Source organism: Oncorhynchus kisutch, linkage group LG28 (assembly GCF_002021735.2).
Source record: "Oncorhynchus kisutch isolate 150728-3 linkage group LG28, Okis_V2, whole genome shotgun sequence".
NCBI classification, from domain to species: Eukaryota; Metazoa; Chordata; class Actinopteri; order Salmoniformes; family Salmonidae; genus Oncorhynchus; species Oncorhynchus kisutch.
This window is the reverse complement of record NC_034201.2, coordinates 22078249-22091045: the sequence shown is the minus strand read 5'-3', so window position 1 is coordinate 22091045 and position 12797 is coordinate 22078249. Positions and strand designations below refer to the sequence as shown.

The 12797-nt window shown below is 43.4% G+C and overlaps 1 protein-coding gene across 7 annotated transcripts in view; it reads left to right on the top strand.

Annotated features, from left to right (window-relative positions):
* The window catches only part of LOC109872766 (clathrin heavy chain 1), a 46712-nt gene that overhangs the window by 9541 nt on the left and 24374 nt on the right, over window positions 1–12797 (top strand). For 4 of the 7 annotated variants that reach the window (XM_020464083.2, XM_020464080.2, XM_020464085.2 and 1 more), the window contains exons 2-6: window positions 4364–4571; window positions 5093–5095; window positions 8524–8792; window positions 9947–10108; window positions 10362–10475. In XM_020464083.2, coding sequence (XP_020319672.1) covers window positions 4364–4571; window positions 5093–5095; window positions 8524–8792; window positions 9947–10108; window positions 10362–10475 — 756 coding nt within the window. The remainder of the gene's footprint in view (window positions 1–4363; window positions 4572–5092; window positions 5096–8523; window positions 8793–9946; window positions 10109–10361; window positions 10476–12797) is intronic. The other 3 variants (XM_020464081.2, XM_020464086.2, XM_020464084.2) reach the window with 1 other exon arrangement.

The following is a 12797-nucleotide window of genomic DNA, read 5'->3' as shown; positions in this document are numbered from 1 at the left end:
TTTGTTAATAAAATAATGATAAACATCTGTATTTTGAAAGTCTTTTCAGCTACTGTACATCTCAGTTCAATTTTAGTTGCGCTTCCAGCTCCACGACCATGGGTAAAACCTTGCTGAGATGGCCTCCCGAGTGGCACAGCGGTCTAAGGCACTGCAGTGCTTGAGGTGTCGTTACAGACCCGGGTTCGATCCTGGGCTGTGTCGTAGCCGGCTGCGACCGGGAGACGGGGAGAGGCAACGCACAATTGACCCATCGTCGTCCGGCCCATGTGTCTTACTAGTGAACCTCTGAGTGTTCATTAATACTGTGTCTCAGAGGTTTCTGTCCGTGACCGACGCAACCTGAAAAGCGTTAATTAAAGACAGAGTTAATGTGTACTTGAGGTCACTGAGAAAGTCTGGTCATGTCCTGCTCTCCCTTGTGTGAGGAATTAGGCACTTTACTATGTAGGCTACAGAAAACATTGTCCTGCTGGTTTTTGTCAGACTGCACAGTAGCCTAATAAACATACGTTTACAAAAAATCTAATTCAATAATACAGTATATTTGCACCACTGCAGATGCTGTGTATTTATTTTTATAATACTGTTGTCGGTTTACAGTAGTGATGGACAGTTGGAGGCATTTTGAAAATAACATTTAAAACACTTTCACAAGTGTAGCAGGTTGTGAACTCTGCAAACAACGTTTTCACTTTGAGAATGGTATATCACTAATGAATACATTCATTCAATACATTGGAATAGAAAAGAATCCATCCACCCATGATGGACTAGCAGGACAATACTCTTGCCAAGAAGGACATCAGGTAGGAGGACCATTGTATGAAAAGACACGGCACAGTAGCCTAATAAACATGCGTTTACATTTTCTTTCTTCGAAATCATTTCAATTCGTCACATGGCTGAATACAAGTGTAGATCTTACTGTGAAATGCTTACTTACAAGCCCTTAATCGACAGTGCAGTTCAAGAAAGAGTTAAGAAAATATTTACCAAATAAACGAAAGTAAAAAAAATATTTTAAAAATAACGAGGCTATATACAGGGGGTACCGAGTAAAATGAATTTGAATTTTTCTTGGAATAGAAACACCATAAATCCCATAGTCTTAACAAAAAAAGGTTTTAAAGTCTCCTAGTAAAGCCAATATTATACTGTCAAATGCATTCCTGAATTAAATCGCTTTAGTCGACATGTTGCGGTTTATTCATTGTTTAATTGTTCAAGGCTCCCTTTTTGTTTTTATAACAAATGATTGACTGTACTTAAAGACATGGATGACTTGTATGCTTTGCCAATAGGAAAGTTAAACAGCTACAGCAAGCAGGACTCTTAGGCCTACAGCTCCATGTCATTTCAATAACATAGCTTCTCAAAGATGCCCCCTGGTGGTCAAACTAGCACTAAATAGCATTAATGGCAACAATAAATAACTTAAGAATTCTGCGGCACTCCGCAAGCCGTTCTGCAGTATGACACAACTTTTAAATGAAGAACCACTCTGTCATTGAAAGGCACCTAGGCTGCTACACATGAGTGAAAGAATGCGGGGCTGGCCGGTTGGGGTTGTGGAGGGTGTCTCACCATTGATAAAGATGTAGGCCCTTCCTGGAAATGTAGTTTGTGTTAGCTGATTAGCAGTGGGCCAAAGTGTGCATTTTGGCCAGTAACCTGTAAAGCAGGCCACTGGTTTTGATTTGAATAGATTAGGTCTCCCTGTTTGATCTTCTTCATGTGCACTTTTATAGAATCAAGGGCATTATGTAGGGGAATTCCAGTATTAAAAAGCCTGGAATGACATGTCTTCCAAGATTTGCGTTGTGAGGAGGAATAAAATATAATTTGGGAATGTAAGCAGATTGTATGTTTGGCCTTTGTGTAATACAGATTTATTTAAAGAAACTAAGGAATATGCCATCTGATATTAGTTGACATGTCTTAGTAGATGTGGTGAGGCATGAGGGGTTGTGCCAAACAGCTGCGTACAGAATAGTTCTGTAGCAGTGTGTTAAAGCTTGGGGCAGCAATTAAAACTCTTCAACCCCTACCCTGTCCCCTGCCCCTCTCTCTGTCAGACTCTATTCCTGTCACTTGCCACCTCTTCTCCTGCAGCTGGTATGGTAGCTCAGCCCTGTGTCTGTCTTGAGGGCAGTCCCTGTTTTTTATCTTCAGTTTAAATTCAACTCCCCTCAGTGTCATGTATGTGATCTGAAAGCAAACTCAGTTTTGGCTGCATTTCAAGTCTGAGGAGCTAGATAGATCGATAGATGGATGGAGGATTCTCCCTCAGCCCCTAGTAGCTGTGGATGGAGAAGGAGCTCCCTGGCCTGCATCATTAATGAGCCTCAGCCTAAACAGATACCTGCAGGTTGTAGTCCAGCTATTACGCTCATAATCACAGACATGTTATGCCTGGCAGCCCTAGTCCAGTAAACACATTTACAGCCCCACATTACACAACTAGATTATGGTTAGAAAGTAAAACGAGGTGAGGAAAAACCTGTCCGACTTATCCTCAGAAACGCAGTGCCATCAAATGTTACCATGACCCTTCTCAGTGATAAATGGGTCCATGGGCACAGTATGCAGCACTTCCCTGCAGACAGCAGGTTGTTGCTGTGTCAGGGTTTGAGAGTCAGTATGAGTTTGAGGCTGGTCTATAGGTACTGTGCCAGCCAGGCCTGGCAGACAGACTGGGTGACAGAGTGGTGCTATTAATCTAGCGTCCCGCAGGTCTTTATTGGAACACCGGTTAACCCCTTGTGTTCCTCCTCATGCAGGTTGACTATACAGTCTCTGTGTGTGTTGTCATTGTGAGTTCAACAACCGGTCAGAACAGGATAGGGAGTCTACTGAATTCCGGTGCTTTTAGGGTGGTATAGTCTGTTCCACTGCGGGAACTTTCTGGAACATCTATTTAAAGCGTCCCAGAAATGGGGTGTGTTAGCATCACCACAATGCCTTGTCATTGCATAACTTAGTGGAATTAAATTGGCGCGTGTGTATTTTATTTGTTACACACGCACAGTGTGCAGAGCCTAGTTTGAGGAGCGGAATAGACTGCGAGAGCACCTCGAAGCTGGTACTGGAGTGAAACGAGAGCACCTCGAAGCTGGTACTGGAGTGAAACGAGAGCACCTCGAAGCTGGTACTGGAGTGAAACGAGAGCACCTCGAAGCTGGTACTGGAGTGAAACGAGAGCACCTCGAAGCTGGTACTGGAGTGAAACGAGAGCACCTCGAAGCTGGTACTGGAGTGAAACGAGAGCACCTCGAAGCTGGTACTGGAGTGAAACGAGAGCACCTCGAAGCTGGTACTGGAGTGAAACGAGAGCACCTCGAAGCTGGTACTGGAGTGAAACGAGAGCACCTCGAAGCTGGTACTGGAGTGAAACGAGAGCACCTCGAAGCTGGTACTGGAGTGAAACGAGAGCACCTCGAAGCTGGTACTGGAGTGAAACGAGAGCACCTCGAAGCTGGTACTGGAGTGAAACTGTTTTGATGGCCACGATTCAAAAGAGCTACAACACTGAACAAAAATATTAACTCAACATGTAAAGTGTTGGTCCCATGTTTCATGAGATGAAATAAAAGATCCCAGAAATGTTCCATTCACACAAAGCTTATTTCTCTCAAATTATGTGCACAAATTTGTTTACATCCCTGTTAGTGAGCACTTCTCCTTGACCAAGATAATCCATCCACCTGACAGGTGTGGCATATCAAGAAGCTAATTAAACAGCATGATCATTACACACTTTGCTATGATTTACTTTGGCCAAAGATCACCTCCCAGCCCCCCTCCCTACTCCGGGTCCTGCCCCCCCAGTGCAAGAAACCATGCAGCTCTGCTCTGGTCCATCTCTGGAGTGCTACTCAGTGTCAAGCTCAATGACATCACCAGTCAATCACACAGCATCCTGTGTTAAACCCCTGACATAACATTAGTTTAGCCATGGCCTTTCATTCATCCCATCTAATGGTGCAGATAGGCCTACTGTACAACCTGCAGTTTTGTCAACCTTATTACCTTCTTGTAACTAAGTTACAAAATGTAGAAGTTATGACCCATTGACAAATGTGTCAGTGTGTTGTATTTTTTTAATTGAATTTGCCCTTTTCCCATGTTCTCTTCCCACCTGTCATTCTGTCTGGCACCAGTTGATGGTGAAGTCCAGTAAAAATGTTGATCTTCCTATAATAGCAGTTTGAGAGAGAGGCCTACTAAGGGTTGACCGTATTGCTATTTATTAGCTTATTTTAGAGCCCCTCAAAGTGTTTGTTTCAGCTGGTTTCTTCTACTTCCCAGGTAATTGAACGCTAAAAAGCACCCAACCTTTCTCATCTCTCCCTTCTCTCAGCTCCAGAACTTGGGCATTAACCCAGCCAACATTGGGTTCAGCACCCTGACAATGGAGTCTGATAAGTTCATCTGCATCCGGGAGAAGGTGGGCGAGCAGGCACAGGTGGTGATCATCGACATGGCCGACCCCAACACTCCCATCCGCAGACCAATCTCTGCAGACAGCGCCATCATGAACCCTGCCTCCAAAGTCATTGCACTTAAAGGTACGCCAATTGGAACTGACAGCTTGAATTTCGTTTAGCCTTCATTAAACCAGGATAAAATCCCTTTGAGGTTAACCTCTGCAGGGAGTTATTTGTACGTACAAGAGTTATCATACGTAGGCTTACATTCCATCCGCTTAAGGTTGTGTTGATGTTTTTATGGATGGAGTATAGCAGCATTTAACCCTTAATGGGCCTGCCTATCTTCATGATTCAGTTTTGACATGTTTGTGTAATGTAGCCAGCAGATTTCTGTCAACATCCAACATCCATTCAGTGTAGTCAACATCTGTTTAAGTCCACATACAGCTATTTATATCTAGTTTTGTAAAGACATTTTGATTGGCCGGACAGCCGGACTCTTGCCAGGCATTCGGTTTACTGACCTGTGACCCAACAGAAGTGTGATTTTTACGGTCTTGTTCAGCAGCCATAATTGCTTTGTCTGTTTTTGTTTTGTTTTTGTTTCTCTGTTTTGTTTGTTCTTTTTGTTTGTTTACTGCTTTCTTATGTGTACGCAGACGGTGAGTTAAAATTTCAGTACACCTGAGTTGTGCAAGTTTTAAATCCTGTTTTTAAATCGGGATATTAGGGTCAATAGAAAACACCCACACCAGTCTCTTCTTTCATATTAGATGCATAACCAAGCTGTTAGCACCATGTTATCCTCCAGCTGGAGACTGATTCCCATTGTGCCAGTCCCATTGTACTCTATTTTCCAAACCCTGTCTGCATATATTTGAACATCAATTTGGCAAAATACACTGGTTTTACATTTTAATATGGAATCAGGACAAATCCATACACATTTAAAAAAAAAGACATATTATATTTTGTACACGTATGTCTAACTATTAGGCCATCTAAACAGGATTTGGCTTTCACAACCATCTAGCTTGAATGTTGGCATTACATCAATAATTTTCTTAGATGTACCAGTGATTTAGTATCTGTTTTGGGGGTGGAAATATTGTGAGTCAAATTATGATTTTTAGCTACATTTCTATTTACACAAATTTGTGTGCCATTCGGATTCCCTGCCCCAGCTCCTCTGTGTTCAAGAGTAATGTTGGCCTACAGGTTTCACTATCGTTGTCATAAGCGCTGTGTAATTTATCATTGCTCTGAGCTTAGGTTATTTAATCCTGAAACAAGACCACATAAGATAGAGGTAAAGCAGTAAATAGACATGAGCTAGGTTACTCAGGATGTTGTTTAATCTTTTATTAAAATGTTTAGAATTCCTTCATAGCTAGCCAACTCATGGTAGATTCAAAGTTGTAGGCAGTGAACGTGCCCTGTGTGATGTTGAATCAGTGTTCATACTCGGATGGTTGCTCTGCTCCTATACTATTGATTATATTATACACAGTGCATTCTGAAAGTATTCAGACCTTTTGACTTATTCCACATTGTTACATTACTGCCTTATTCTAAAATTGATTCATTAGTTTTTCCCCCCCCTCATCTAAAAAAAAATATCACATTTACTCAGTAGTTTGTTGAAGCACCTTTGGCAGTGATTACAGCCTCCAGTGTTCTTGGGTATGACACTACAAGCTTGGCACGCATGTATTTGGGCAGTTTCTCCCATTCTTCCCCGAAGATCCTTTTTAAGCTCTGTCAGGTTGGATGGGGAGTGTCGCTGCACAGCTATTTCCAGAAATGTTAGATCGGGTTCAAGTCCAGGCTCTGGCTGGGCCACTCAAGGACATTGAGAATTTGTCCCGAAGCCACTCCTGCGTTGTCTTGGCTGTGTGCTTAGTGTCATTGTCCTGTTGGAAGGTGAACCGTCGCCCCAGTCTGAGAACCTGCTCAGGACGTCATCAAGGATCTCTCTGTACATTGCTCCGTTCATCTTTCCCTCGATCCTGACTAGTCTCCCATTACCTTCCGCTGAAAAACATCCCAACAGCACGATGAAGCCACCATCATGCTTCACCGTAGGGATGGTGCCAGGTTTCCTCCAGACATGATGCTTGACATTCAGGCAGAAGAGAATCTAGAGTTGTTTTTCATGATCTGAGAGTCTAGGTGTCTTTTGGCAAACTCCAAGTGGGCTGTCATGCCTTTTACTGAGGAGTGGCTTTTGTCTGGCCACTCTACAATAAAGGCCTGATTGGTGGAGTGTTGCAGAGATGGTTGTCTTTCTGGATGGTTCTCCCATTTCTAGAGGAGCTCTGTCAGAGTGACCATCGGGTTCTTGGTCACCTCCTCGACCAAGGCCCTTCTCCCCCGATTGCTTAGTTTGGCCGGGTTCTAGGAAGAGTCTTGGTGGTTCTTCTTCCATATAAGGTTGACGGAGGCCACTGTGTTATTGGGGACCTTCAATGCTGCAAAAACATTTTGGTGCCCTTCCCCAGATCTGTGCCTTGACGCAATCCTGTCTGAGCTTTACAGACAATTCCTTTGACCTCATGGCTTGGTTTTTGCTCTGACATGCACTGTCACCTGTGGGACCTTATATAGACAGGTGTGTGCCTTTCCAAATCATGTCCAATCAATTGAATTTACCATAGGTGGACTCCAATCAAGTTGTAGGAACATCTCAAGAATGATCAATGGAAACCGGATGCACCTGAGCTCAATTTCGAGTCCCATAGCAAAGGGGTCTGAATAATTTTGTAAATAAGATATTTTTTTGATGCATTTGCAAACAATTCTTAACCTGTTTTGTCGTTATGGCAGGTCGTTATGGGGGTATTTGTGTGTAGATTGAGAAACATTTTAGAATAAGGCTGTAATTTTAAACAAAATGTGGAACGAGTTAAGGGTTCTGAATACTTTCCAAATGCACTGTACGTGTCCAGTAAGACTATCCTATCAGATGGTAGTGGCTGTAGTAAGTGTACATTTCAGGAGTATAGAGATGTTGAATAGGGCCATCATGACTTTTGTCATTCCCAATCATCTGTGTTGTAGCTACTGTTGGACAAAACTAGTGGGAAACGCAGGGCTGTGGTCACTAGCATCGTAGCATTGCTAGCTACCTTCTCTTCTTCCTATTCCCTAATATGGATTCAGACAGAGCCTCCCCTCCCTCTCAACCACTTTGCTAAGTCTGTCATGTGATGGTTTAGTCACCCTGTGGGATGGGAACATCAGAATACACACTGTGTGTGCAGATTCTCACCATGCACACTTTCAATTGCTTAATCTGTTCCAATCAAAATTCACCTTGCTGAATTTAAAATTTGGCTGCCTACGCTATTATTGGTCCACTGCAAACTGTTCTGATGCTGTGATTATGAATCAGCGGCTGTCACTAACACAGCAAAATAATTCTGCAGCTTTTGGAAGTTAATTGCTTTTTGTGATTTTACAATTAGCTTTCGATATGGTAAATGAACAGGAAATACATGAATGCTTCTTAAGGCTTTAGCTTACCTAGTTAATGTTTATTCACCCAAAACTAATCAAACAAAACACAGGTGAGTAACCTTTTCCAACCTATCATTGATATATTAACACTATTAAATAACATGTAGCAACGCGCAGTCTTAATCACTATTGAGAACCCCTCTTCTCCATTAGTTTAAGTGTTTTTTTCTTGCCAGTACCCAAACATTCTGCAACACTCTTTCCTCTCCCTTTAATACTGTCAATAAGTATTAGTCCTCTCCTCTTCTTATATTTGACCTTGATGCAGATATGTAAGATTTTAATGGTTATCTGTAAACATTTAGCTTTTCTTTTCTTAAACTCTGACGGGTGTTTTAGTAAGTCATGGTGACCTCCTTGCCTGATGCTCTCTGAGCCATGACTACCAACATTTCGAGCTTGACTCTCGTTACTCAAGTGGAATTTGGTATTTATTTTACCTTTCCCTCAGTCCGGTGTGTGTGTGGCTCTCTATAACTCTGACCTGTGTGTTGATTTAGCTCTCAGATTAGCCACAACGGGTTGTTCTCCCATGCGATGCCCCTCTCTCTCCTCCCTCTGCCCCTCTCAGCCGCCAAAACCCTTCAGATCTTTAACATTGAGATGAAGAGCAAGATGAAGGCCCACACCATGACTGATGACGTCACCTTCTGGAAGTGGATCTCCCTGAACACAGTGGCACTTGTGACTGACAATGCTGTCTACCATTGGAGCATGGAGGGGGACTCCCAGCCAATCAAAGTCTTTGACCGGCACTCCAGCCTGGCGGGCTGTCAAATCATCAACTACCGCACTGACGCCAAGCAGAGATGGCTGCTGCTCATTGGCATCTCCGCACAGGTTACTGTCTTAAACACACACTCATGCATATTCATGCAAGCGCACTCACTATATTATGGTTGTCAATGTGGGGAAGAGGTCTGTCGGTGATAGAGATGCTCTGATTTTTTTGACACCACACTCCACAAAGCAAGCTAGTTTGTAGGGACTTGTGCTCTTGCATGATGTCTACTTTGATGCCACTTAGCATTTTTGGATCTGAGAATCGAGCCAAATATAATAAGTCATCTTGTCTGAGAGATTTCCATGGTTATCAAAACGTCATGCCAGGGTAAGCCTACACAAAACACAGCCCTTTTATTTCAAGTGTTTCTAAAATCCCCTATGGTGAAAAATGAATGGTGGAATAATGTTTGGAACCATTTCCCTATTTGTCTGCTAGGTTTTGTAGGTATTATGACACCTCCACTGTGGGGCTTTATGGTCTGGTGCTGCTTTGAAGGACCTAGTTAAGCTGCAGCAGGCCCAGAACACAACGCACATCTTGCTCTTCACTGTAATCAGAGGGCTAATATCAATACTATGCATTCTAGTATCTCTTAGCTAAGAGTTGAGGGGAGACTGAATGCATCACTTATTATTTTTATAAGAAACAATGTTGAAAATCCCAAATTGTTTTCATAGTCAACTTGCACACAGCTTTGACACACACCCACCAGACTTGCCACCAGGGATCTTTTCACAGTCCCCAAATCCAGAACAAATTCAAGTTGACGTCCAGTACTATATAGAGCCATTATTGCATTGAACTCCCTTCATGTCATGTTGTTGAAATTAACAACAAACCTGGTTTCAAAAAACAGATGAAAGCAACATCACTGCACAACGCCTGTCCCCTTTTTGACCTTGATATTGTGTGTATGTACTGATATGTAGACTGTGACATTTTAAGTATATGAAGGTCAGGCCTTGAGCTGTTGTCTATTAATGTTATGTCATGTTTTGTGTGGACCCCAGGAAGAGTAGCTGCTGCTTTCGCAACAGCTAATGGGGATCCAAATCAAATACAAAACCTCCATGATAGTGAATATCCCTGATCACACACGTGGCGTGGCCTTAGTATGCATCATCGAACTCCATCGACTGACTGCCAAGCAGAACATTGCATACCCTGTTGCTCTGTAGTTAACAGGTTTCTGTTTTCTCTGCTGCAGCAAAACCGTGTGGTGGGTGCCATGCAGCTGTACTCTGTGGACAGGAAGGTGTCACAGCCCATCGAGGGCCACGCCGCAGGCTTCGCACAGTTCAAGATGGAGGGCAACACAGAGGAGTCCACACTGTTCTGCTTTGCTGTGAGAGGACAGGCTGGGGGAAAGGTAGGACAGGGGAGGAGAAGAGGGAGAAAGGTGGCAGGTTAAAGTCTATTGTGGTTGGTAGATATTATATTGTTTTCACTTGACAATACTCAGCGGACAAATCTGGTTTTAAATAACGTAATTATAACCAGATTACCACTAAGTGGTTGAAATCTGGTTGTATTGACGTCATTGCAACCAGTTTTGCCCGTTGGCTAAGCACTTTGTAGATGACCGTAAATGACATTGTTCTCAATGATCCTCTCTAATGTAGTTGCACATCATTGAGGTGGGCACCCCAGCCACAGGGAACCAGCCTTTTCCAAAGAAAGCAGTGGATGTGTTCTTCCCTCCAGAGGCTCAGAATGACTTCCCAGTGGCCATGCAGGTACATAATAGCTATGTACTGTACGTATAACTGTTATACCCATTTCACACTACTGAGCCATGCCAAGCTGTGCTGCAGTGGCCTGGTTACGGATTCACCATAATTGCATGCTAGAAAGGAGAATGTGAAAAAATATCAGATTCGGCACAATATTGTGAAAAGGGCATACGTGTTGGCCAATGATGGCCTGTTAGGAACCATGGACTGTACTTTTCACTGTTTGCCCCTGTTAGACCAGGGCAGCCTGACATTGTGACTGACTGCACATAGTGAAGAGGGGCCTGTACATCACTGTTGACCTGAAATGGTCCATTTACACACAGTGTGGTGAAGAAGGTGCAAAAAGTGCCACTTCAACCTCGGGAGGCTGAAGAAGTTCGGCTTGAGCCCTCTACAGATGCACTATTGAGAGTATCTTGTCAGGCTGTATCACTGCCTGGTGCAGCAATTGCACCGTTTGCAACCGCAGGGCTCTCCAGAGGGTGGTGGGGTCAGCCCAGTGCATCATTGGGGGCACACTTCCTGCCCCCCACATTTACAGCAACTGGTGTCACAGGAAGGCCAAGAAGATCATCATGGACCTCAGCCACTGCATGTACACCCCACTACCATCTAGAAGGCCAAGACTGTATAGGTGCATCAAAGCTGGGATCTCGAGACTAAAAAAACAGCTTCTATCTCCAGGCCATGAGACTTAGTCACCACTAGCTGGCCTCCGCTCAGTACCCTGCCCTGAACTTTGGTCACTGTTACTAGCCAGCTACCACCCGGTAATCTACCCTGCACCTTAGAGACTGCTGCCCTATGTACATAGTCATTGAACACTGGTCATTTTAATCATGTTTACTTACCGTTTTAGCCACTTCATATGTACAGTGCCTTTGGGAAAGTTTTCAGACCCCTTGACCTTTTCCGCATTTTGTTACGTTACAGCCGTATTCTAATATTCATCAATAAAAATAATTCCTCAGCAATCTACACACAATTCCCCATAATGACATAGCAAAAACAACAGGTTTTTAGACATTTAAAAACAAAAAAAACTAGCGGATATCACATTTACATAAGTATTCAGACTCTACTCAGTACCTTGTTGAAGCAGCTTTGGCAGCGATTACAGCCTCTCGTCTTCTTGGGTATGAAGTTACAAGCTTGGTACGCCTGTATCTGGGGAGTTTCTCCCATTCTTCTCTGCACAGCTATTTTCAGGTCTCTCCAGAGATGTTCAATCGGGTTTAAGTCCGGGCTCTGCCTGGGCCACTCAAGAACATTCGGAGACGTGTCCCGAAGCCACTCCTGTGTTGTCTTGGCTGTGTGCTTAGGGTCGTTGTCCTGTTGGAAGGTGAACCTTGTTTCTCATGGCTCTGAAAGTCCTTCGGGTGCCTTTTGGCAAATTCCAAGCGGGCTGTCATGTGCCTTTTTTTACTGAGGAGTGGCCTTTGTCTGGCCACTCTACCATAAAGGCCTGATTGGTGGAGTGCTGTAGAGATGGTTGCCTTCTGGAAGGTTCTCCCATCTCCACAGAGGAACTCTAGAGCTCTTCCAGAGTGTCTATTGGGTTCTTGGTTACCTCCCTGACCAAGGCCATTCTCCCCTGATTGCTCAGCTTTGCCAGGTGACCAGATCTAGGAAGAGTCTTGGTGGTTCCAAACTTCTTCCATTTAAGAATGGAGGCCACTGTGTTCTTGGACCTTCAATGCTGCAGAAGTTTTTTTGATGCCCTCTACCAGATCTGCGCCTTGACGCAATCCTGTCTTGGAGCTCTACGAACAATTCATTCATCAAGTCTTGGTTTTTGCTCTGACATGCACTGTCAACTGTGGGACCTTTATATAGACAGGTGTGTGCCTTTCCAAATCATGTCCAATCAATTGAATTTACCATAGGTGGACTCCAATCAAGATGTAGAAACATCTCAAAGATCAATGGTAACAGGATGCACCTGAGCTTAATTTCGAGTCTCATAGCAAAGGGTGTGAATACTTATGTAAATAAGGTACTTATGGTTTTTGTTTAATACATTTGCAAAAATGTCTAAACCTGTTTTTACCTTGGTATTGTGTGTAGATTGAGGAGTTTATTTAATCACTTTTAGAATAAGGCTTAAATGTAATAAAATGTGGAATAAGGGAATGGGTCTAAATACTTGAATGCACTGTATATCCACTGAGTACAAAACATCTATCAATGACATACACTGACCAGGTGAATCCAGTTGAACGCTGTGATGCCTTACTGATAATCCACTTCAGTCAGTGTAGATGAAGGGGAGGAGACCGGTTAGAGAATGTTTTTTAAGCCTTGTGACATGGAATGTGTATG